Source organism: Rhinoderma darwinii, chromosome 1, assembly GCF_050947455.1.
Source record: "Rhinoderma darwinii isolate aRhiDar2 chromosome 1, aRhiDar2.hap1, whole genome shotgun sequence".
NCBI classification, from domain to species: domain Eukaryota; kingdom Metazoa; phylum Chordata; class Amphibia; order Anura; family Rhinodermatidae; genus Rhinoderma; species Rhinoderma darwinii.
Window position 1 is genome coordinate 308323758 of NC_134687.1, and position 22328 is coordinate 308346085.

At 43.6% G+C, this 22328-nt stretch overlaps 1 protein-coding gene across 2 annotated transcripts in view; it reads left to right on the forward strand.

Moving 5' to 3' along the window:
- The window catches only part of YJEFN3 (YjeF N-terminal domain containing 3), a 196630-nt gene extending 181736 nt beyond the window's left edge, over window positions 1-14894 (forward strand). For both annotated transcript variants that reach the window (XM_075851222.1, XM_075851228.1), the window contains exon 6: window positions 14643-14894. In XM_075851222.1, coding sequence (XP_075707337.1) covers window positions 14643-14842 — 200 coding nt within the window. In that variant the 3' untranslated portion in view covers window positions 14843-14894. The remainder of the gene's footprint in view (window positions 1-14642) is intronic.
- Window positions 14895-22328: the final 7434 nt, after the last annotated feature.

Here is a 22328-nt window from a genome sequence, read left to right on the forward strand (position 1 = left end):
TGATCAGCCGCGATATCAGAAGCTAAATCAGAATCCGTGGCAGAAACGTTTATACCAGGGGGTAAAATACAAGCAGGATCCTTCTCGGAAGGAGGATTGGCCATGAAACTACGTGACAGAGCATCAGCCTTAATATTCTTGGACCCAGCCCTATAGGTAACCAAGAAATTAAATCTGGTAAAGAATAGTGCCCACCGAGCTTGTCTAGGATTAAGCCTCCGGGCCGATTCTAGGAAAACCAGATTCTTGTGATCCGTAAGGACCGTTACCTGGTGTCTGGCCCCCTCCAGGAAGTGCCGCCACTCTTCAAAAGCCCATTTAATGGCTAGAAGTTCGCGGTTGCCAATATCATAGTTACTCTCCGTGGGCGAAAACTTCCTAGAGAAGTAAGCACAGGGGTGGAGATGGGTGAGGGAGCTGGTACCCTGGGACAAGACGGCCCCCACTCCCACCTCGGATGCGTCAACCTCCACAATAAATGGCTCCTCTTGGTTGGGCTGAATCAGCACGGGGGCCGAGATAAAGCACTTCTTGAGGGTCTCAAAGGCCTGGACGGCCTCAGGGGGCCAATGGAGGACATCAGCACCCTTGCGAGTAAGGTCCGTAAGAGGCTTAGCGACGACCGAGAAGTTGGCAATAAATCTCCTGTAATAGTTGGCGAACCCTAAAAAACACTGTAACGCCTTAAGGGAGGCAGGTTGGACCCATTCCGCCACAGCCTGAACCTTGGCAGGGTCCATGCGGAATTCATGAGGAGTGAGGATTTGCCCTAAAAATGGTATCTCCTGTACCCCAAAGACACATTTTTCAGTCTTAGCAAACAGATTATTCTCCCGAAGGACCTGGAGCACCTTCCTGACACGTGGGAGGACCAGTCCTTGGAAAACACCAGTATGTCATCAAGGTACACAACAAGAAAATTACCCAGGTAATCTCTCAGGATTTCATTAATAAAATTCTGGAAGACAGCAGGGGCATTACACAACCCAAAGGGCATGACCAGGTATTCGAAATGACCCTCGGGTGTGTTGAACGCAGTTTTCCACTCATCCCCCTCTTTGATGCAGATAAGGTTATATGCCCCCCGTAGATCGAACTTAGAAAACCATTGGGCTCCCTGAACCTGATTGAAAAGATCCGGAATCAAAGGAAGTGGGTACTGGTTCCTTACGGTGACCTTATTCAGGTTACGATAATCAATGCACGGCCTAAGACCACCATCCTTCTTCCCCACGAAGAAGAAGCCAGCACCTACAGGAGAAGTTGATGGGCGAATGAAACCCTTGGCCAGGCATTCTTGGATATACACCCTCATAGCTTCACGTTCAGGACATGAAAGATTAAATATCCTACCCTTAGGAAGCTTAGCACCAGGTACCAAATCGATGGCGCAATCGTAATCTCTATGGGGGGGCAACACCTCGGAGGCCTCCTTAGAAAACACATCGGCGAAGTCCTGAACAAACTCAGGAAGCGTGTTTACCTCCTTCCGGGGAGAAATAGAGTTAACAGAAAGACATGACATAAGACATTCATTACCCCATTTGGTAAGCTCCCCAGTATTCCAATCAAACGTGGGATTATGCAACTGCAACCAGGGAAGACCTAATACCAGATCAGACGATAATCCCTGCATCACCAGTACAGAGCACTGCTCCAAATGCATGGAGCCAACCAGGAGTTCAAAAACAGGAGTATGCTGAGTAAAATAACCATTAGCAAGAGGAGTGGAGTCGATACCCACTACAGGGATAGGATAAGGTAAATCAATAAAAGGCATCTTTAGAGACATAACAAATTCCACATACATGATATTAGCAGATGAGCCAGAATCCACGAAAGCACTGCCCGTGGCAGACCGGCCAGCAAACGAGACCTGAAAGGGAAGCAAAATTTTATTGCGTTTCACATTAACGGGAAATACCTGTGCGCCCAAGTGACCTCCCCGATGATCACTTAGGCGCGGAAGTTTTCCGGCTTCTTATTCTTGCGCCTGGGACAGGTGTTCAGTAGATGCTTGTCGTCCCCACAGTAGAAGCAGAGACCATTCATTCTGCGAAACTCCCTACGTTGTCGAGGGGACATGGAGGCCCCGAGTTGCATAGGTACCTCCGAGTCCTCCGTGGAGGGGCGAGGAGACGGGACCTCGGGGGGAATCGCAGAAAAGTCAGAGGGGAGCACATTGAAGCGTTCAAGCTGACGTTCCCTGAGACGTCGGTCAAGTCGTACTGCTAGGGCCATAACCTGGTCAAGGGAGTCAGAAGAGGGGTAGCTAACCAGCAGATCCTTCTGGGCGTCAGATAATCCTAACCTAAACTGGCACCTTAGGGCCGGATCGTTCCACCGAGAAGCTACGCACCACTTTCTAAAATCAGAACAGTATTCCTCAACCAGTCTCCTACCCTGACGTAAGGTCACCAGCTGACTCTCGGCTAAAGCAGTCCTGTCAGTCTCGTCGTAAATGAGTCCGAGGGCAGAGAAAAAACGATCAACAGAGGAAAGTTCAGGGGCGTCAGGAGCCAAGGAGAAGGCCCACTCTTGGGGCCCTTCCTGGAGTCGAGATATGATGATACCCACCCGCTGGTTCTCGGAACCTGAGGAGTGGGGTTTTAGGCGGAAATACAGTCTGCAACTCTCCCGGAAGGAGAGAAACGTCTTACGGTCCCCTGAGAACCGATCAGGTAACTTGAGGTCGGGTTCTAGAGGTGAGGTGAGGGGTACTACTAAGGCAGCGTCACCCTGGTTGACCCTCTGGGCCAGGGCCTGGACCTGTAGGGAGAGGCCCTGCATCTGCTGGATCAGGGTCTCAAGCGGGTCCATGATAGCGTCAGCGTAGGAGAGATGGTAGACTAGGTAAGGGCTTGTAATTATGTAATGGCAGGAAGGATGTGAAGGGAAAGTGAGCCCTAATCTACCCACCGCCCTGTCCCTGCCTACTTGCAACAACCCGCCCTAGGCGACGGGGTACAACTGGGCGGCGGTCCCTACGCTGTCTAAGTGCACGGGAGAACAAACAGGGAACACGCAAGGGAAGGGGCAGTAGCCACGGAACGCCGCGAGGAAACGGAGCGGTGAATGAGTAGTCAGGACCAGGATGAAGTGGAGTATACCAAAGTGAGCACGGAGAAGGAAGCAAGCCAGGGTCAAAGCAAAGCAGGTTAAGCGGAACTGCAGCAAGGCAGAAGCACGGCAGAAGCAGGCTGGAGCAAGCAGCAGTGAGGCCAGGAATCCAGAAGAATTACAAGCACTGAGGAAGAGAACACGGCAGGTAATAAAGGACAGGGGGCGGAGCTAACTCCGACTGACCAGGCCGTGATAGGCTCTCCCACTCCTGAGCCTGCCACCCTGGTTGGTGGGAGATGGTGTCAGTCGAACAGGTCTGGCCTCAGGTGTGGATTGATTAATCCCAGGAGTATACCTAGACGTAGTACCTGGCAGATCCCTAACAGTACGGGACAGTTTTCCCGCACCGAGGCAGGGACACCTGGCGTCATAGATAACTATGATGCTTAGAGCCCGGCTCCCTGCAGTGTGTTTGGTCCGGAAATGCAGCCGACATACGGAGCGTATATCACGGACCGAACACGCTCGTGTATCAGGGTCCTTAGTAAAACCAAAAATAGCTAGAAGATAATGACTAATCTATGTTATGCAGGGTAAATCCCATCAGTAGACCATGTTTGTAAATGTATTGTAGTCACTGCCAATTTCTCTAAAATAAATTTTAGATTATACTTATTAATAAAAAGTTAATTAGACACAACTTTCTTCCACGAATTTCTTTGTTTGAATTTCACTTTTTTTTTTGCAATGAATCTTCATTTGTATGACTGTGTCCGTGTATATGTATATATATATATATATATATATATATATATATATATATATATATATATGTATAGATATATATATACACCGTTTCGGGCAAGCAAATGAGACGGGGAAAAGCTATAGACTGATCCATCTGTTGGTGAGAGTGAGTTGGGGCGTTTGGACGTGAATTATCACTCTGTGCAGTCTTGGATTCATCTTGGACTCAAATTTTTCTACTGGGGTCTAACCAGCCAGAAGATGGTGATGCCGGGACCTGACCACCAGTGGTGGCACTGCTGCAGCCAGAGAAAGGACTGTGCAGCTTATGATCACTTCTCTGAAGACTGCCTTTCCAGCTGGGCCTCACAGTTTGAGAAGCACTGGTGTAAAGCATGTGAAAGCATAAGATCTATGACCCAACAGTACACTGGTCAACATATCTTCCTGTATAGCATAATAAACTAAATGATTTGTTGTATGACATAACACATTTAGTAGACCACATGGCTTTGATAGGTGTCTCGAGGGTAAGAAACTATGAGATGAGAGGCAGCAGACATGATGTCATGTGAAAACATTAAACGTCTGCCAGGCTGCATCTGGAAATCCATTCAATGGCAGGAAAAAGGTCGAAATGAAAGCATGGATCCAGATAATCTCAGGAAAAGAGAGGATTGTTAATTCCTTTTCTACCCAGCTATATTGTACCAAGCCCAGAAATACTTTCCTGCTAAATCCCAAAAAGCACCTTATAACAACAACCTTACTTGTACATGGATACATGATATATAGGATATAAAGAGATCTCTTGGCTGTCAAGAATTAAATCTTAGTTGTTTGTTTACCACATCTGTTCAATTGTTTTTGGGTGTTTTTTTCTTATAGTTGCTTATACTTCATTTTTATTTTCTTTATTCCACAAAATATATCCCTGTTGTTTTTCTTATTTTTTTTATACTTTGATATATCATCACTTCTGCTTTTGTTTGTGTTGTAGAAATAACTATTGAGGGAATTTATTAATTTTTCTACGCCAGTTTTCTGTTGTAGAAAAGTTGCAAATGGCACAGAAGCCGTAATTTGGGTTAAAATTGCGGCTTTTGTGCCGATTTCGACACTCACTGCACTCCTCCTAAAATTGTTAGAGCTTAGAGGAAAGGCAGGGTCACCCGCTGCCCAACAAGTTTATCATAATTTACATATAAAACTGATAAAAATGTTGGCGAAAATCTACTCTAGTTCAAAGCTGCCGTAGATTTGACAATGTGGCGCGTGGATGGGCAGAGATGCGCCTAATTTATTTAGAGGCGTGCGCCTCTTAATAAATCAGTCAGAATTTAATCCGTTTTATATTTTTAGACTTGTATATGAAACACGTCTTAATAAATTCCCCCCTTAATCTCTAGTTAAAAACCGAAAGCTCCCAACTCTTTCCCAGTATTTTAAATGAGCTCATCTGCTTCCATTGTAGAGATCTTGGAAAGCTATATGCTGTAGGAGCTACAGGTTTATTCCAGTGGTTGGGACTTAGGTGATAGGGCAGATAGAAAGTAATTCTGCACTCACTGTGTGCATCATCACGCAAAATAGAAAAAAAGCTGTCTTTCCAGTGCCACCCATAGGTGACTACCGCGTAAGTCAATGTCCGACCCTTTACGAAGCCCTGAAACATGACTCGTGTTACTAGCAAATCCAGCAATATCCATCTGCAAACAGCACTGTTTCGGAGTGGTTTCACCTTATCAGTACACAGTTTAGTTCTGGTCGACTGAGTGAGATCCCTTTGACGCAGGTACTGATTCTTCTTGTGGAGATCCAACTGGTAGGGGGTCTAAGGCCATGTTCACACTGCATATTTTGAGGGTTATTTCGGAGCATAAACGCTTGTATTATGCTCCGAAATACGCTTGAAATAGCTTTCCTTAAATTTTATTAGGAGATACACTGTGCAGTTCATATGAGGCATATTTTGACGCTGCTGAATTAAAAAGCGCCTGGTAAAAATGGACTTCATAAAAACGAGCGCCATAAGAAAGCAGTAAACTGCTACTAATCTACGCAGCGCCAACCACTGGATGAACCAGACACCAGGAGGTACAAGTGCCTGATGAAGGTCTAATATACGACCGAAACGTCGCACTAAACCTCTGGCATCAATTTTTGATCAAATAAAACCAAAAGATTTGCTAAAATCATCACCTTGTGTGCCGAATATTTCTTTACTACCCTTTGCATTTATGTTAGCGATGTACCTTATGAGGGCTCTATCTGCTACAAACAATTGGGAGGGTAACAGAGGGGTGCTGTCATAGGTTCTTGAAAAACCGACTACCGGTAAGTAATCAATCTTTTACCCTTTCACCTATGACAGTACCCCTGGAGATGTAAAATAGAAATCAGTATTTAGGGTGGGACCACAGCTTGTAGTACCTTTCTACCAAAGGCCAAGTCAGAGGCTGTATGCAGTTGTAATCGGTAATGCTTAATAAAGGTGTGAGAAGAACTCCACGTAGCAGCCTTGCATATCTGGTCTAGGGATGCTTCTGCTCTCTCAGCCCACGAAGTGGAAACAGCTCTGGTGGAGTGAGCTCCGAAGAACTCTGGAGGTTTGAGCTTCTGATTTATATAGGCTAATTGTATGGCCTGTTTAATCCACCTATCTATAGTGGCTCTACTGGCTGCTGAACCTTTGTTATGACCCTGAAACTGGATAAACAAATTATCTGAGGATCTTAGATCCTTGGTAATCTTTAGGTACTGGACTAGGCATCTCCTTACGTCTAGGCAGTTAAACTGTTATTCCCTCTGATTTTTTGGGGAGTCGCAAATGGAGGGAAGAATAATCTCTTGGTCTAAATGAAAGGGAGAGACCACTTTAGGAAGAAATCCTGGTAAGGTTTTTAGGATGACTGTATCCTCTAACAGTAGGGTATGTGCAGGAAAGGCAGAAAGGGCCTGAATCTCACTCACTCTACGGGCTGATGTAATGGCTAACAAGAATGTCATTTTAAGTGTCAGCATTTTCATAGAGATAAAGTCTATTGGTTCAAATGGTGGATTTATCATAGCCTGGAGAACGATGTTTAAGTCCCAGGGAGGAACCGGGGATCTTATCTGGGGTTTAAGTCTGCAGGAAGCGGTTAGGAATCTCTTAATCCAGGGGTGGACTGCTAATTTAGAATTAAAAAAGGAATTTAGAGCAGAAATCTGAACCTTTAACGTGCTAGGCCTAAGGTTTTTATTTAATCCTGCCTGGAGAAAATCCAATATTAAAGGAATATCTGGTTTGGTTAAAGGATTAATATCCCTGCCTGCAAATTTCAAAAATGCTTTCCGGGCTCTCAGATATATTTTTGAGGTAACCTGTTTTCTACTGGCTAGTAGGGTGGAAATGACAGATTCTGAGAATCCTCTTTGCCTAAGGATTATCCTTTCAGTTTCCAGGCTGTCAGATAGAGTTTCTGAATGTCGGGGTGCATTACTGGGCCCTGGTATAAGAGATTTAGTATGTTCGGGAGAACCCATGGTTGGTCTGAGGACATCTTTCTCAACCACGTGAACCATGGTCTCTTTGGCCAGAAGGGGGCTATTAATATTACACTGGCCTTGTGTTCTCTGACCTTTCTGATCACTATGATGCATAGCCCCTCTCTTGACTCCAACACTGGGAGAATGCGTCTATTGCTGTTGGGTATTCTGAGGGGTCTAGGGAGAAGAATCTTTGGGTCTTTCTGTTTTCCCTGGACGCAAGTAGATCTATTGATGGGGTCCCCCATTTGAGGATAATCTTCTGAAATACTGCTGTATTCAGACACCATTCTGACTGGCGAAGCCTTTCTCGGCTTAGGAAGTCTGCCACCTGGTTGTCTTTTCCCTTCAGATGGACAGCTGATAGGGTCAACAGGTGGTGTTCTGCCAGATAAAAGATCTGTGAGAATAAGTCCATCAGCAAGGCTGATCTTGTACCCCCCTGACGATTTATATAAGACACTGTGGTCGTGTTGTTGGAATAGATTAAGTGTCGAACTGAAATTGCTGGTATGGAGCCATTCAAGGCCTGAAGAACTGCTTCCAGTTCCCTGAAGGTGGAGGATCTCTGAACGGTCCCTTGATCCCACGGACCCTGAAGAAAAGAGGAGTCGTAATGAGCTCCCCACCCCTAAGGACTCGCATCTGTGGTAATGTTGAGTGTAGGGGTTAACTTCCATGGAATACCCCGCAAGAGGTTCTCCCTGTTCAACCACCATCTGAGAGACAGCATGGCCGTGGATGAGATGTGTAGGGGTTGGTCTAGGGAGAGACTGCTCCTGTCCCACTGATTTAAAATGTCCCACTGTAGGGCCCTGGATCTGAAGTGAGCCCATAGTACAGCTGGGATGCATGACGTCATGAGGCCCAGGACTGACATAGCCTTCCAGAAAGATGTCGTATGGCCTAAGTAGAGTTCTGATACTCTGTCTATCAGGGGATTGATTTTGCCATCTGCTTTTAGGAGTCTAGCAGAATTCCTAGGAATACACATCTGTTTGATGGGTTTGAATTTGATTTTTTAAAATTTATGTTCCATCCTAACCTTGTTAGTATAGCGCGAACTATCTCTATTTGTAGGGTCAAGGCCTGAGATGTTTCTGCGGCTGGAGGATGTTGTTCGTCCTGATGTAAGAGGTCATTTCCGCTATTAGTTTCGAGAATACCCTTGGAGCTTGTGAGATGCCAAAGGGGAGGTCTCTGTATTGTAGGTGAAGTAAAGACCCTTTCAGGGTCACTGCTACCCTCAGATATTTTTGATGAGGACGGCATATGGGTACGTGGTAGTAAGCGTCCTCCAGGTCTATTGATGCCATCACACAATCCCTGGAGAGGAGATTTATATTTGAAGCAATGCTCTCCATGCAGAATTTTTTGTAGGTCAGATAAAGATTCAAGCCTTTTAGGTTTATTATGACCCTGTGTCTTCCTCCTAGTTTGTTCACCAGGAAGAGAGGGGAATAAAAGCCCTGACCTACCTCTGCACTTGTAACCTGAACTAGGACTCCTTTTTCTATGAGTGACAGGACTTCTAATTCTAAGACTTTCTGCTCCTCTGGGTCCCTTAAAAGCCTTGTGGAAAAAAATCTGTCTTGGAGAATAGACCTGAACTCTAGCACGTACCCTGTCTATATAATTCCTAAGATCCAAGGATTCGCCGATATTCTCTGGCAATCCTTGAAAAACAGGGAAAGACGACCCCCCACCCTGGACCTTTTGGCTTCATTGTTGGTCTCTATTTTTAGCTTCGTTTTGGGGCCTGAAGAGGAAGGCCTTATTCTTCCTTGTAAATTTTGAGGATCTAAAGTCCTGTCCCCTAGGGTTAGGTCTTTTGTTATTAGGCCTTTTGTGATGAAAGGAATCTTTTGTTGGTCTTGCCTGTGTAGGGAACCCCTTTCTGCTATCTGACGCTTTTTCTAGTAGGTCGTCAAGCGGGGGCCCAAAAAGATAATCTCCAGAGCAAGGAATAGCGCACAGCTTCCCTTTGGACCCAGTGTCTCCTTTCCAGGTTTTTAGCCAAATAGCTCGTCTAGCGGAATTTGACAGGGCTGCTGATCTGGCGGAAAGGCGTACAGAGTCTACTGAGGCATCTGCCAAGAAGTCTGCAGCCTTGGAAAGCATTGGAAGGGAGGATAAAATTTGATCCCTAGAGGTCTTGTCTTTCAGATGAAGCTCTAATTGTGCGAGCCATATTTTTAGAGATCTGGCCCCGCAGGTGGCTGCAATGCCCGATTTAAAGGCACCTGTAGAAGCTTCCCAGGTCTTTTTTAGATAGAAGTCGGCCTTCCTATCCATGGGGTCAGACAAGGAGCCTTGATCTTCAAAGGGAAGGGAGTGTTTCCTTTAAATTTTAGCCATTGGGGCGTCGAGTCTAGGGGTGTTATCCCAGTCTTTACATACATCGTCCTCAAAGGGATACTTCCTTTTGAGGAATTTGGGAATACCTGCTTTCCTATCAGTAGTTTTCCATTCTCTTTTAATGATGCTGGTTATGTTCCTATGGATGAGAAAGGTTTTATTCTTTTTAGGCCCTAGTTCTTGAAACATTATGACCTGGACAGACCGAGGTTCTTTTGGATCATCAATGTTCATAGTTGCCCTTACAGTCTTGAGGAGTAGATCTATGTCTTCTGTTGGGAACAAATTCCTCCCTCCCTCGTCTTCACCTGAGGAATCTAAGGAGCTGTACTCCCCTTCTTCCTCTGGTTGAGAATCCTCTTCTGCTGAAGAATCAGAAAGACCTATCCAGCTAGAAGAGGCAGATCGTAAATCCTTTTTTCTTTTAAGGGACTTTAGGGAGTTTCTAACTTCTGCCCTCACAATATCTTTGATACTTGAGGCTAAGTTTGTAGACTCTTCCGAGATAATGTTGTCTAAACACTTTTGACAAAGTCTTTTATTATAGGAGGATGCTATTTTCGTTTTACAAACAGCACATTCCTTGTTGTGGGTTTTTTCCTAGGACAATCCCTGGCCTAAACATATGTACAAAAGAAAAGGGAACAGTATTTAGTAAGGAAGAGGGTTTTTTATCTTAACCCACCATAGTCCTGACTCTTCCCAAAGTACCAAACTGGAGGATTTGAAGGCATCCGAGCGGTCAGTGTGTCCTGGTGCTTCTCCTTGCGTTTCCATAATGGAGGAAGAAGACTGGAGACCGAGGCTCCTGCAGTTCGGGCCCCTTGGATTGGCTGGGAGGCCCTCAGCTCAGGACGCTTGGAGCACCTCCTCCCCGCATGGGTCACCGGAACCAACGGCTCCTGGAGTGTTGGACGTGTCGCACCGCCGGAAGTGACGCATCGCGGCGACCGGAAGTCTCTCAGTGAATGCGCCGGAAGGCGCCGACGCTGGGCATCGTTCGGCCTCACTAGAGAGCCGAACATGACCCCGGGAGACCGCTCTCCCGCCAGAGGAAGGACTCACCCTGTGGACCTTAAACCACCTCCAAGGAGGGAGTAACTGTACCAGGCTTAAGGTTGCTCCCTCCAAAGGAGACTTACACCTTCCAGAGCACCCCTAGTTAAAATAAGGTAAGACCTTGCTAGGGGGTCTGCAACCCCGGGAGAAGTGTTTTTCCTCAGGACAATCCTTCCATCCGGAGGATAGGAAACCTGACTGGGTGTGTGGAGAGGTGTGTCCCTTTTTTAAATATCCTCAGGTTTCCTGTCCAGCGGATGGGATGTCTCTCCAGGGGTGCTGTCATAGGTGAAAAGGTACATTTTTGATGTTTTTCTTTTGTTTTTTCCTCTGTATCATTATTATTATTATTATTATTATTACTACTACTACTACTACTACTACTACTAATATTAATACTAATATTAATACGAATAATAATAATATAATTACCATTATTATTAATCTAGAATTTAAAAATACTTATTTTACATTTCTCTTTCTGACAGTTTTTTAAAACGTTTGCAAGCTATTGGTCTAGGGCAGAGTTTCCCAACCTTTTCAGGCTCGAGGCACCCCTGAAAAAAAAAAAAATCCTCAGGGCACCCTTACCAAAATTTGTTTACAAAACAACAAAAAAACAGCTAAAAACAAGCACTACACTCTTAGGGTATGTTCACACGGCCTATTTACGGACGTAAATCGGGCGTTTTTGCCCCGAATTACGCCCGAAAATAGCGCCTCAATAGCGCTGACAAACATCTGCCCATTGAAAGCAATGGGCAGACGTTTGTCTGTTCACACGAGGCGTATAATTACGCGCCGCTGTCAAATGACGGCGCGTAAATAGACGCCCGCGTAGAAGAAGTGACCTGTCACTTCTTTGGCCGTAATTGGAGCCGCTATTCATTGACTCCAATGAATAGCAGCGCTAATTACGGCCGTAATTGACGCGGCATTCAAGGGCCTGCACATGCCGGTACGGCTGAAATTACGGGGATGTTTTCAGGCTGAAACATCCCCGTAATTTCAGCCGTTACGGACCCCCGCCGTGTGCACATACCCTTAGGCTATGTTCACACTGAGTTTTTTGCAGGCGGAATTTCTGCCTCAAAATTCCATTTGGAAGTTTGAGGCAGATTTTCCTCTCTCTGCACGCTGATTTTCGTGGCGTTTTTCACGGCTTTTTTCGCCCGCGGCCACTGAGAGCCGCGGGCATAAAACGCCGCAAAATACGCTTTCTCTGCTTCCCATTGAAGTCAATGGGAGGTCAGAGGCGGAAACGCTCGAAGATAGGGCATGTCGCGTCTTTCTCCCGCGAGGCGGTTTTACCGCTCGCGGGAGAAAACCGCCCCCGCCTCCCATTGAAATCAACGGGAGGCATTTTCGGGCCGTTTTTTACTAGTTTTTTTGGCGGGGTTTCCGCGTCAAAAAACTTGTCAAAAAACTCTGTGTGAACATAGCCTTAGGGTATGTTCACACAGCGTTTTTTTGTAAGGCAGAAAAAATTAATTTGCCTCAAAATTCCTTTAGGAATTGAATTGACAGGATAGGATTTTGAATTGACAGCGTTGTTTGATTCTTTTTTGTTTCGCGTTTTTTTTGCCCACTTATTTTTTTAAGGCGTTGAAGATAATGCAAAAACCGCAAGCAAAAATGTACTCCAAACGAGCGCCGCAGGTTTTTTTCTACCTCCTATTAATCTCAATAGGAGGTCAGAGGCGGAAACCACTCAAAGACCATCAGGCCCCACTCACATTAAAATGACCATCAGCCCCCCACTCACAGTAAAATAACCATCATCCCGCCTCTCACAGTAAAATGACCATCAGCCCCCCCTCACAGTAAAATGACCATCAGCCCCCCACTCACAGTAAAATACCCATCATCCCGCCTCTCACAGTAAAATGACCATCAGCCCCCCACTCACAGTAAAATAACCATCATCCCGCCTCTCACAGTAAAATGACCATCAGCCCCCACCTCACAGTAAAATGACCATCAGCCCCCCACTCACAGTAAAATGACCATCAGCCCCCCATTCACAGTAAAATAACCATCAGCCCCTCTAGTAAAGTGACAATCACAGACACTGTGTGCTTACTCCTGTGGAAGGAATAAATGAGATATTGGAGTGAACTACAACTCTCAGCATGTCCAGGCTGTTATTATGGGATATCAGAGGACATTACAGGGAAGAGGTATAAGAGGAAAGAACTACAACTCCCAGCATGTCCAGACTGTTATGTGATATCAGAACATTTACAGGGAGGTGGTATAAGAGGAGAGAACTACAACTCCCAGCATGTCCAGACAGTTATATGATATCAGAGTACATTACAGGGAAGAGGTATAAGAGAAGAGAACTACAACTCCCAGCATGTCCAGGCTGTTATTATGGGATATCAGAGGACATTACAGGGATGAGGTATAAGAGGAGAGAACTACAACTCCCAGCATGTCCAGACTGTTGTTATATGATATCAGAGGACATTACAGGGAAGAGGTATAAAAGGAGAGAACTACAACTCCCAGCATTCCCCTGGCTCCAGTTCTCACACAATTACTAACAAACTATATAAGAAATACTTACCCTGCCCAGCATTAATGGCTCCTCTCCCTCCGTCAGGCTCTAATAGTGGGAAGTGGTGGGCGGTACTTGTAGCAGACGTGCGTGCGTCACGTCTGCTACAAGCATAGTTGGAGTAAGCGTTGGGGGCAGAGCTTGTAGCAAAAAAAAAACATTGTTGTTTTTTTGCAGTGGATGAGCGGAGTGTCGCAGCACCCCTGGACGGTTCTCACGGCACCCCGGTTGGGAACCACTGGTCTAGGGTAAAATCATCTGTGGTAGAAATAACTGTGCACAGAAGGCAGTGGGTTTGCCACATAGGATAATGAGTAACTTCTGAAAACCTAATTATACACTTTGTAAAAAAATCTATCCAATAAGGAAATGGAAGAGGAGTTATTATTTGGTTACTGTCTGTACACTCACCGCTTTCAGGCATCTCTGACGTTTCCACCTTCATCCCTACCACATGCATGAAACAACCAAACTGATAAATAGTAGTCCATGCACATACATATTCCAGCAAGACTACAGTAACACCCACCAATATAAGATCCTAACCCTAACCTACAGATTCCTGTCCATATTTATTTCTGCAATTAATACACAAAGTATATTGGAAAATTGTGTAACTTTTCATTATACAAAAAACCCCCAAAAACATAACATTATTTTTCTGAAACTGGACAACCCCGCTAGCTGGAATAAGTCAACAGTGGCACTATGTCGTAACGTATTACATGCTGACTAACCCTCTAATCTCATTGGCTCCGATGAATTACAGGACCAAATGGCACCTTGCTAAACATCCACAGATGCGACCACATGATCCCATGCAGCCAGCCGGCTGAGAAGTTATGTCATAATGGTCGAATTTGTGATGTCACAACGGTCGCCAATGTGATGTCATGATGTCACAATGGTCGCCAATGTGATGTCACAATGGTCGCCAGTGTGATGTCACAATGATCGCCATTGTGATGTCACAATGATAGCTATTGTGATGTCACAATGGTCACCAATGTGATGTCACAATGGCACCTTGCTAAACATCCACAGATGTGACCATTCAATCCCATGAAGCCAGCCAGCTGAGAAGTCTGCACAGGATTTTGGAGGGCTACTCAGTTTGTGCAGCAGCATCCACTTCCTTGTTTAATGATGGCATCTATTGACTTCCATGCAATGAATCTGTGTTGTACACATATAATATTTTTAGATTTTTACATATTAATAGTTGTTTTTTTTTTACCATGTTTTTCCGTGATTTTTGTGCTTGCTGTCACTTGTACTGTTTTCGTAGCCTTCTTACATTCCTTATCTGTCTATCTGGCAGGCTGGGATATAGAGACTGGCAATTCTGAAGGAATTGATCCTGAAGTACTGATTTCATTGTCTGCTCCCAAGATGTGTGCCATTCATTTTTCGGGGAAACGCCACTTCATTGCTGGAAGATTTTTGCCCTATGATATACAGAAGAAATTTGACTTGAACCTACCAAAGTATCCCGGAACAGAATGTGTGGTGGAGCTTTAGAACAGACTTATCTGCTTTCAAAATTTTGACCTGTCAATAAATGTATACAAATTTCTGTACTATTCTGTACATTGTGTGTTTTGTCTTTTTTATAGATAGGAGACTTGTTCTGTGCGGAATATATACAACTAAAAGCAATTGAAAAGCAAATGCAGATTTTTAGAATGTACTTTACACTAGGTCACTGATAATGATCAACCTGCCACCCTGCCATCCTGCAATTTATATGTGGTCCAGGGCCTTGAAAATTAATCAGCGGAAAAAGTTACTAGAGAAATGCGCGTTACTGACTGTATAACAAAACAGCCCATACACTGCACTTCACTAGTGACGTGCCATATACCAGGCAGAAACTTTTAACAGTTTGACCACGTGATCGATATATGGCTGGTAAACACAGCGAGCAAAGAGAGTGATGTCACCAGTCATGTGCCCCATGACAACATCGAGAAACGGGGCCAATTTTTATACGGTAAGTGAATTACAAATGTAATCACATTCCGAGGTTAAAAGCACTGACACATAAAAGTTTTAATTCGGAAAACCCCTTTAATAAATCTGTTGAATCTTTTTGGAGGCTGTGCACCACAATTGTGGCCCAACAATTGTGGTTGCACTGGCAGGTCCCATCCTCCCTCCTCTCGATCTGACGTAAAATATAATAATTTACGCGCTTCACCACTCCTCTTTTAACCGTAAGATCTTAGGCTTCCACATCAGGCCACGATGCATACAAGGTCCTGACGCCGAGAAGCATCAGGACGTTATATGCGATGCAAGTACACTGCACACAACGTCCAACATCATATGTATGCGCCGCGGCCTAATGTGAGAGCCTGAGGTCTAAGATCCCCCATCTTAGACATCATGCTCTCACATTAGGCCGCAGCGCATACATATATGTCACGCAGCACACAAGATCCTGATGCTGGACGTTGTGTGCTGCATACTTGCATCACATATAACATCCTGATGCTTCTCGGCGTCAGGACCTTGTATGCATCGTGGCCTGATGTGGTCAGGTGAGTACATTTTTATTTTAATATCTAATCATGGGGGAGGCGGCGGTACACGTCATGCCTGTACCCTGTCACTCCTCTGGCCACAGAGTAAAATCTGCGCCAGCTAGGAATAAGAACGGCGTAAACAGCAAAAATCCCCTGACCATTCTCTTGTATTCCGATTTTGTACCTCATTTCATTTATAGTGTTTACACCTCGGACTGCCTGACTTCTCTTGTGTTTCACTGCATTGTACTACGTTACCTCTCTGTTATTATCTCCGCTTGTCTGACTACTTTACCCATCCACTCCACCTGTCTGCTCTACCTACCAGCAGCTGGCAGGCGAAAGCAAGTTTTCCTTTCACCTGCAGGAGAACTCAGGGTCTGTTAGCAGGTTCCAGATAGTGGGTTCTATCCGCTGCAGGCTGGGCCCTAGTCAGCAGGGACGTTGCAGGGTGAGTTCGCCACCACTTGCCTACTCTGTCTCCTTGCGCCTATACTGAATGTGGGTCCGCCTATTGCTAGACTGGTATTTTGTCAGTATCATTATAGTTATTATTTATTTAAGTCCTTTGCATTGTCTTTTGCTAAGCAGCATCCAAAATATGCTCAGGCCAATGATAGCAAAATAAACTATTGCCTGAACATCATCCACATTCACCCACATTCACTACAAGTGCCGGGTGTGCGTAACGATAGATGGCCCTAATATTGCATAGTATAGCACAGTAGCAAAAACTAGATTGTCCCACACTTGTGGTATGTATAGCTGTATAAATTTGCTGTTGGGGGCTATGGGGTACTTTAGCAGGGACTTGAAACTTGTGACAGGGGGACTTGGTATCTCGCCATCACCCACAGTTAGGGTAATTTCACACGTAGCGTAACTACTGCCGATTTATACACTAGCATCAAAGTGTATGAGATTTGAGCAAATCTCATCCACACACTACGTAAATAAAAAGCTGAAAAAAACGCTCAGAAATTGATCTGTGGTGCGTTTCTTTTTAATCCGCAGCAAGTCAATTGTATTTGCATAATCACTGCTTTTTTGCGGGTTGTCCCATTGAATTCAAGGGGGTGGTAAAACCTGCAACAAATAGCAGATGTTGCGATTTTTGCGGCGGGAAAGCTGCTATTCCGCCGCAGAAATCGCAAATGAGAAAACAAATCTTATAGTTATAATTCTGTGCTTCTTCGTTCAGGCCGACCTTCTGTGATGACGTTTTATCCCATGCGACCGCTGCAGCCAATCACAGCCGATTCTGGCACATTTTGAACAGTAAATCTGCCACTTTTGTTAAATTTCCCGCAATATTCTTTGACTCCAACCAAAACAAATATGAATATTCAAAGTGGCAGCATATTGACTTTGAATTTATATAACTTGAGTTAATGACTTTCCAACAACTTATATCTATAATTCAGACAAATATTTAGCCTTTGGTTGGGGATGCAGCAGATGAAGTAAGCATAACTGTATAAGGAAGCTGGACATTTATATTTTACCAACATAGCTGGATAGCGCAATACAGCATAAACTAGCATGCCACTACTAGCCCCAACAAAAATGGGAAGAATCTGTTACTGACCCTGACACCTGCCAATGATACATCATAACTGTTATAGATTGTGCATGTGGGCGTAGAAAGAGGCACTCTTCAGTACATCACCCACTTAAGACTAATGGATCCAACTTCATCCATCTGCACAAGCCAAATCAGTAATCAGAATAGTTTGAGGAATTGCCTGTATTCTGGAGACAATTTATAGCCTACTGCTTGCTGTCATAAAACCGCATACCAAAGGATTCACAAAACATGTGTTTTGAATTGCCTCTGCAGGCAGGGTTGGTCTGACTCACCGGAGTACTAGTTGGTGCTCCGGTAGGTTTCCCAATGATGGGACCCAAAGATCCAGCAGGAGAAAATTTCATCTGGAACTGACTTTGGAGACACTCACTTGCAATTAGGGTTTACTTCTTATGAGTTTATTCACAAATAACCTATTAGACCTAATTAATTATATATCCTGTGTGTACAATGGTACCAACAAAGTTTACCATACAATTAAATGCGGATGTGTACATGTTCTGTATAGGTGGAAAGTGGACTTTCAAAATAATTTCCCCATGTGGATAAAAAATAACAAAAACCCCAATCTAACACTGCCTGCAGGTAAACAGAGTGATTTTAATAATAACAACACTACTGTATATTAGGGAAAGACTATTTAAGGAATTTTGTGATATGTTGTGGTTGTGAACCTACATAGAAAATTTTAAGTAAATCCATAAAAAATTGATGACACTTAAAAGGCTTTCCTTTTCTTTCTATGTGAATCTCATGCAAACCAGTACGTGGTACTACTGTGAATTAGGAGTTCTTATACGTAATGAGAAACAATAATGCATGCAAAACACTGATGTAACAAGAAATGAAAGGCAAGCAAAAGTTAGAAAAAAAAACAAACACATTCTGAAAAATAAAAAAAGTGTCTAGAGCAAGTGAAAAGAAAATAGAAAAAAGGTCAAACACATAAACTGTTAGTGTTGTTTTACATTTTGAGTTGCCTCCAGTTCCTCTTACACTCTCTCGTTGGGTTCCTATTTCGTCTCTTGCAAGTAGACCCCTCTTCTTGGGGCTGGAAGAGGCTTTATATTCAGGATGCTCTGAGATCACTATCTATTCAGCACCAGAGAGAGAAGTGGATCCAGGTCCATATGCTTTATCAAGGGGAGACATGCCAGCCTGCCAGCCTCTCCTCCTCTTCACTGTGCTTTTGAAAATCTCTGCCACTCTTGGTAAGTGAAATAAAACAAAATTTTCTTTTTAGCTCATTTCAACTTTCACTCACACTCAGCCCCTAAAAAAGCTCCTTTATTTCACGTGTGTTACAGAATTGCTTAGCTCTATAGATGACATTTAAAATGCATGGCTACAATATAAAAAATATTAGAGAAGCTGCAATTGCAAAATCTGAAATACTTAAAGGGTGACTAAACGTTAAACAAACTTCTGACATGTCATAGTGACATGTCAGAAGTTTTGATTGGTGGGGTTCGAGCACTGAGACCCCCACCAATCGCTGAAATGAAGCGGCAGTAGTGCTCATTTGAGCGCTTAGCCGCTTAGTTTCTGTTCGGCTTTTTCCGGAAATCATTGTATCGGAGTACAGGCTCAATAGAAAGTCTATGAGTCCGTACCCTGATACATCGGCTTTCCGGAAAAAGCCGAACAGAAACTAAGCGGCTCAGCGCTCACATGAGCACTTCTGCCACTTCGTTCTACCGATCAGTGGGGGCCTCAGTGCTCGAACCCCCACAAATCAAAACTTCTGACATGTCACTATGACATGTCAGAAGTTTGTTGAACGTTTAGTTACCCTTTAAATAAAGCATAATCTACACCTTACGTTCACTGCATGTTCATTGCATGTGTTTACTACTCAATTTGTTGCGTCTCTGGAAAGTCAGCACGACACTAAGGGCATATTGCGATCTAATGGCGGGATGTTGCCATGATTACCACAAAACTGTAGAAGAATGCTGTAGTTCTTGCAAATTGACAGCAAAACCACTGCATTTTGCTGTGATCTTGTGTTAATAAACTGCAATTTGACTGCACCGTGTGAATGTACCTTATTGTAGGTTAGGTCTTTGGTCTTCGGTCTTGCCCTAAGGCCACTTTCACATGGCAATATTTTGCATTGTATTTGTAAGCCAAACCAGGAGTGGGTCCAGAACATGGTAGAGGTCCAAATCTTCCCATTATACTTTTTCTTTATGTATGTTCCACCCCTGGCTTTGGCTTACAAATATTGATGCAAAATACTGACCAAAATAATGCCGTGTGAGAGTGGCCTAAGGTCAAATTGGAAGACCAAATACATAACCTACAATAAAATATATTCACACAGTGCGGTCAAATTGCAATTTTTTACCACAAAATGAGAAAGTGGCCCTAGGTTGTTTTTACACACACAATATTTACTCAGATTTTCGATAATGTTTTGGAAATTTTTTTGTGCATTTTTTGTTGTTGTGCTAAAATGCTGCAGCTGAATGTCACTTTAAAGTCTAGAGTAAAACATTTTAAAGTCTACATTCACAGCATTTAGTTTTTTGGTGTTTTTGCTTTTTTGAGGTCAGTGGCCTTTTTTTAAAGGGAACCTGCCACCAGCATTTCACCTATTAAACCAGCAATATCTGGTGGTAGTGGGTGAAAAATCATTTCTATATAACCTATAATTATCTTCTTAGTCGGCTCTGTAGCTTTAGTATTCAGTTTTTTAGTGTTCCCACACTGTATGCTAATGAGCATAAGAGTCACATCTTCATTCCTCAAGTCTTTCCGAGTTTACCCCGCCTCCTTACTTTTGATTGACAGCTCCTCGCCTTCCCCCAGCACACAAAATCCTGCGCTTGTGCATGGATGTCCCCTTCTGGGTGTGCACACAAAGGGACACCGGATTATTACGATAAAAGGCGCAAAATGTTTGCAGACCGTTATTTACAGTCGGAGGAGGAGTTTAGGAGAGGGGATAACGGCAATTAACTTTTTATAGCAGCGGCCAGTGAGGGATAAGTAAAGTTCAATAGGTGAAATGCTGGTGACAGGTTCCCTTTAACAAAACACAACATGCTCTAGGTATGGCATTTTTCCCATAGGCTTCACTAACATCAGTAAAAAACATGAACTAAATTGCTGAGAACGCTGTGTGCCTGAAGCCCAATAATGTTGCATGAAAGTCTTCTTGGTTCTTACATGTACTATAATTATGGTATAAGAGAGAGAGAGAGAGAGAGAGAAGGGGTTGTATGATAGTAATATGGAATTGTTTAGAATCTAATGTCATCCGTTCGCTTTTTATTAGCCACGTGATTTTGTCAGTACATTGTCTTTTCATTTATACATCCCTTTTTGGCTCCCTGTACATCAGGAGGAGAAAAGTATTTGTACGGAGTCTGGAATAATATCATTTTTGACCTTTAGTGAGCTGGCATCGTGTGTATTTTTAGCACCTGAAAAGAAAATAATTTGGTTGCATGTGGAAAGTGGGTTATATAAAATTAAGTCCATGTTATTATTGCCACACTTTATATAGTTCTTACATAATCCTGTAACTCTGAGCCTAATAAAAATGACACATGAATTCCTCATATTTCATTATTATTCACACTATTCATGTGGGACTAGTAGCGTTAACATAAGAGTATGCATTGAGTAGTAGAAGCAGTAGAGTAACTTACTGAATAATAACTAACCGGACTAAAGTAAGTCACCTAAATACATTTCATGCAGTCATAATGATTAGATGGCATAGAAAGCATTATTAAAGTGCAGGAAGCTTATGGACCATTAAGGCCAAAGACAGTTCACCTCATTAAACATGCATTCCAAGTCCAATGAGTAGTGAGATGTGAATTATGAGTTGAGATAATACAGTGATCAGTCATATTATAACACACGTCCATCTCATGTTCTATATCACTAGTATTTTACACTCTATGCCTTATATAAGTGGAAACACTATTAGGCAGAAAACTAAATAGGATATTCTGGTTTCAGCAAATTAAACTCCTTCATTGCATACTTACAAGTTATGCAATTTTCTAATATACTTTATGTATCAATTCCTCTAAGATCTCTACTTAAGCTGGCCATACAGAGAAAAGTAATCCAAACTCACCGATTTCAGGATCGGCTGACTAATTAATGTGTATGGGGGGCTTCCCAACTCTCCCCCGATAGCAGGGATAGCAGGTATGGGGGAAAAAAATTATTTGGGCATGTTGGATTTAAAAATGCTTCATCGTTTGTTACCACAAGAGAAAAGCTGCTGACAGAAGAGTCTGGCAGACGGTTATTCCCCTCTCACTATTTAAATAAACATAGTAAAGTCAGCAGAAATAGCTGTTGACCGAATACATATTTGGCCGACAATTATTTCATGTATATGGCTGGCTTTAGAAGTTATTCAATAGGAATCTTCATTCTTTACTGCGAGAGGATAAAAATTTGTCCTGGTCATGTGATGGACACACAGGTGCACGGCTCGTTACAGTACAGGTTGAGAGCTATATCTTGTAGCGAATCATGCAGCTGTGTGTCCATCCCATGCCCGGCACAGATTATTATCCACTGGAAATAAATAATGAACATTTCTATTAAAGGGGTTTTCTCATATTGGACATTTATGTGATATCCACAGGATATGCCATAAAAGTCTGACAGATGCGGGTCCCAATCTCTAGAACGGGGCCCACCTAAACCCCGTGCTAGCTTACTCATCTCCCGCTGCCTCCCGGCCTTGGGAAGTGAATGGGAGTTACTGAAACAGCGTAGCACCGTGAGCACAACTACAGAACACAACTACAAATGAAACTGAAGCCTTGTTCTTTTATATGATTAGCATTTCCTCTAAAACTCATTTCATTATGCACCCCAGACGCCATCCAAATTACACAGCTAATACGCTGTA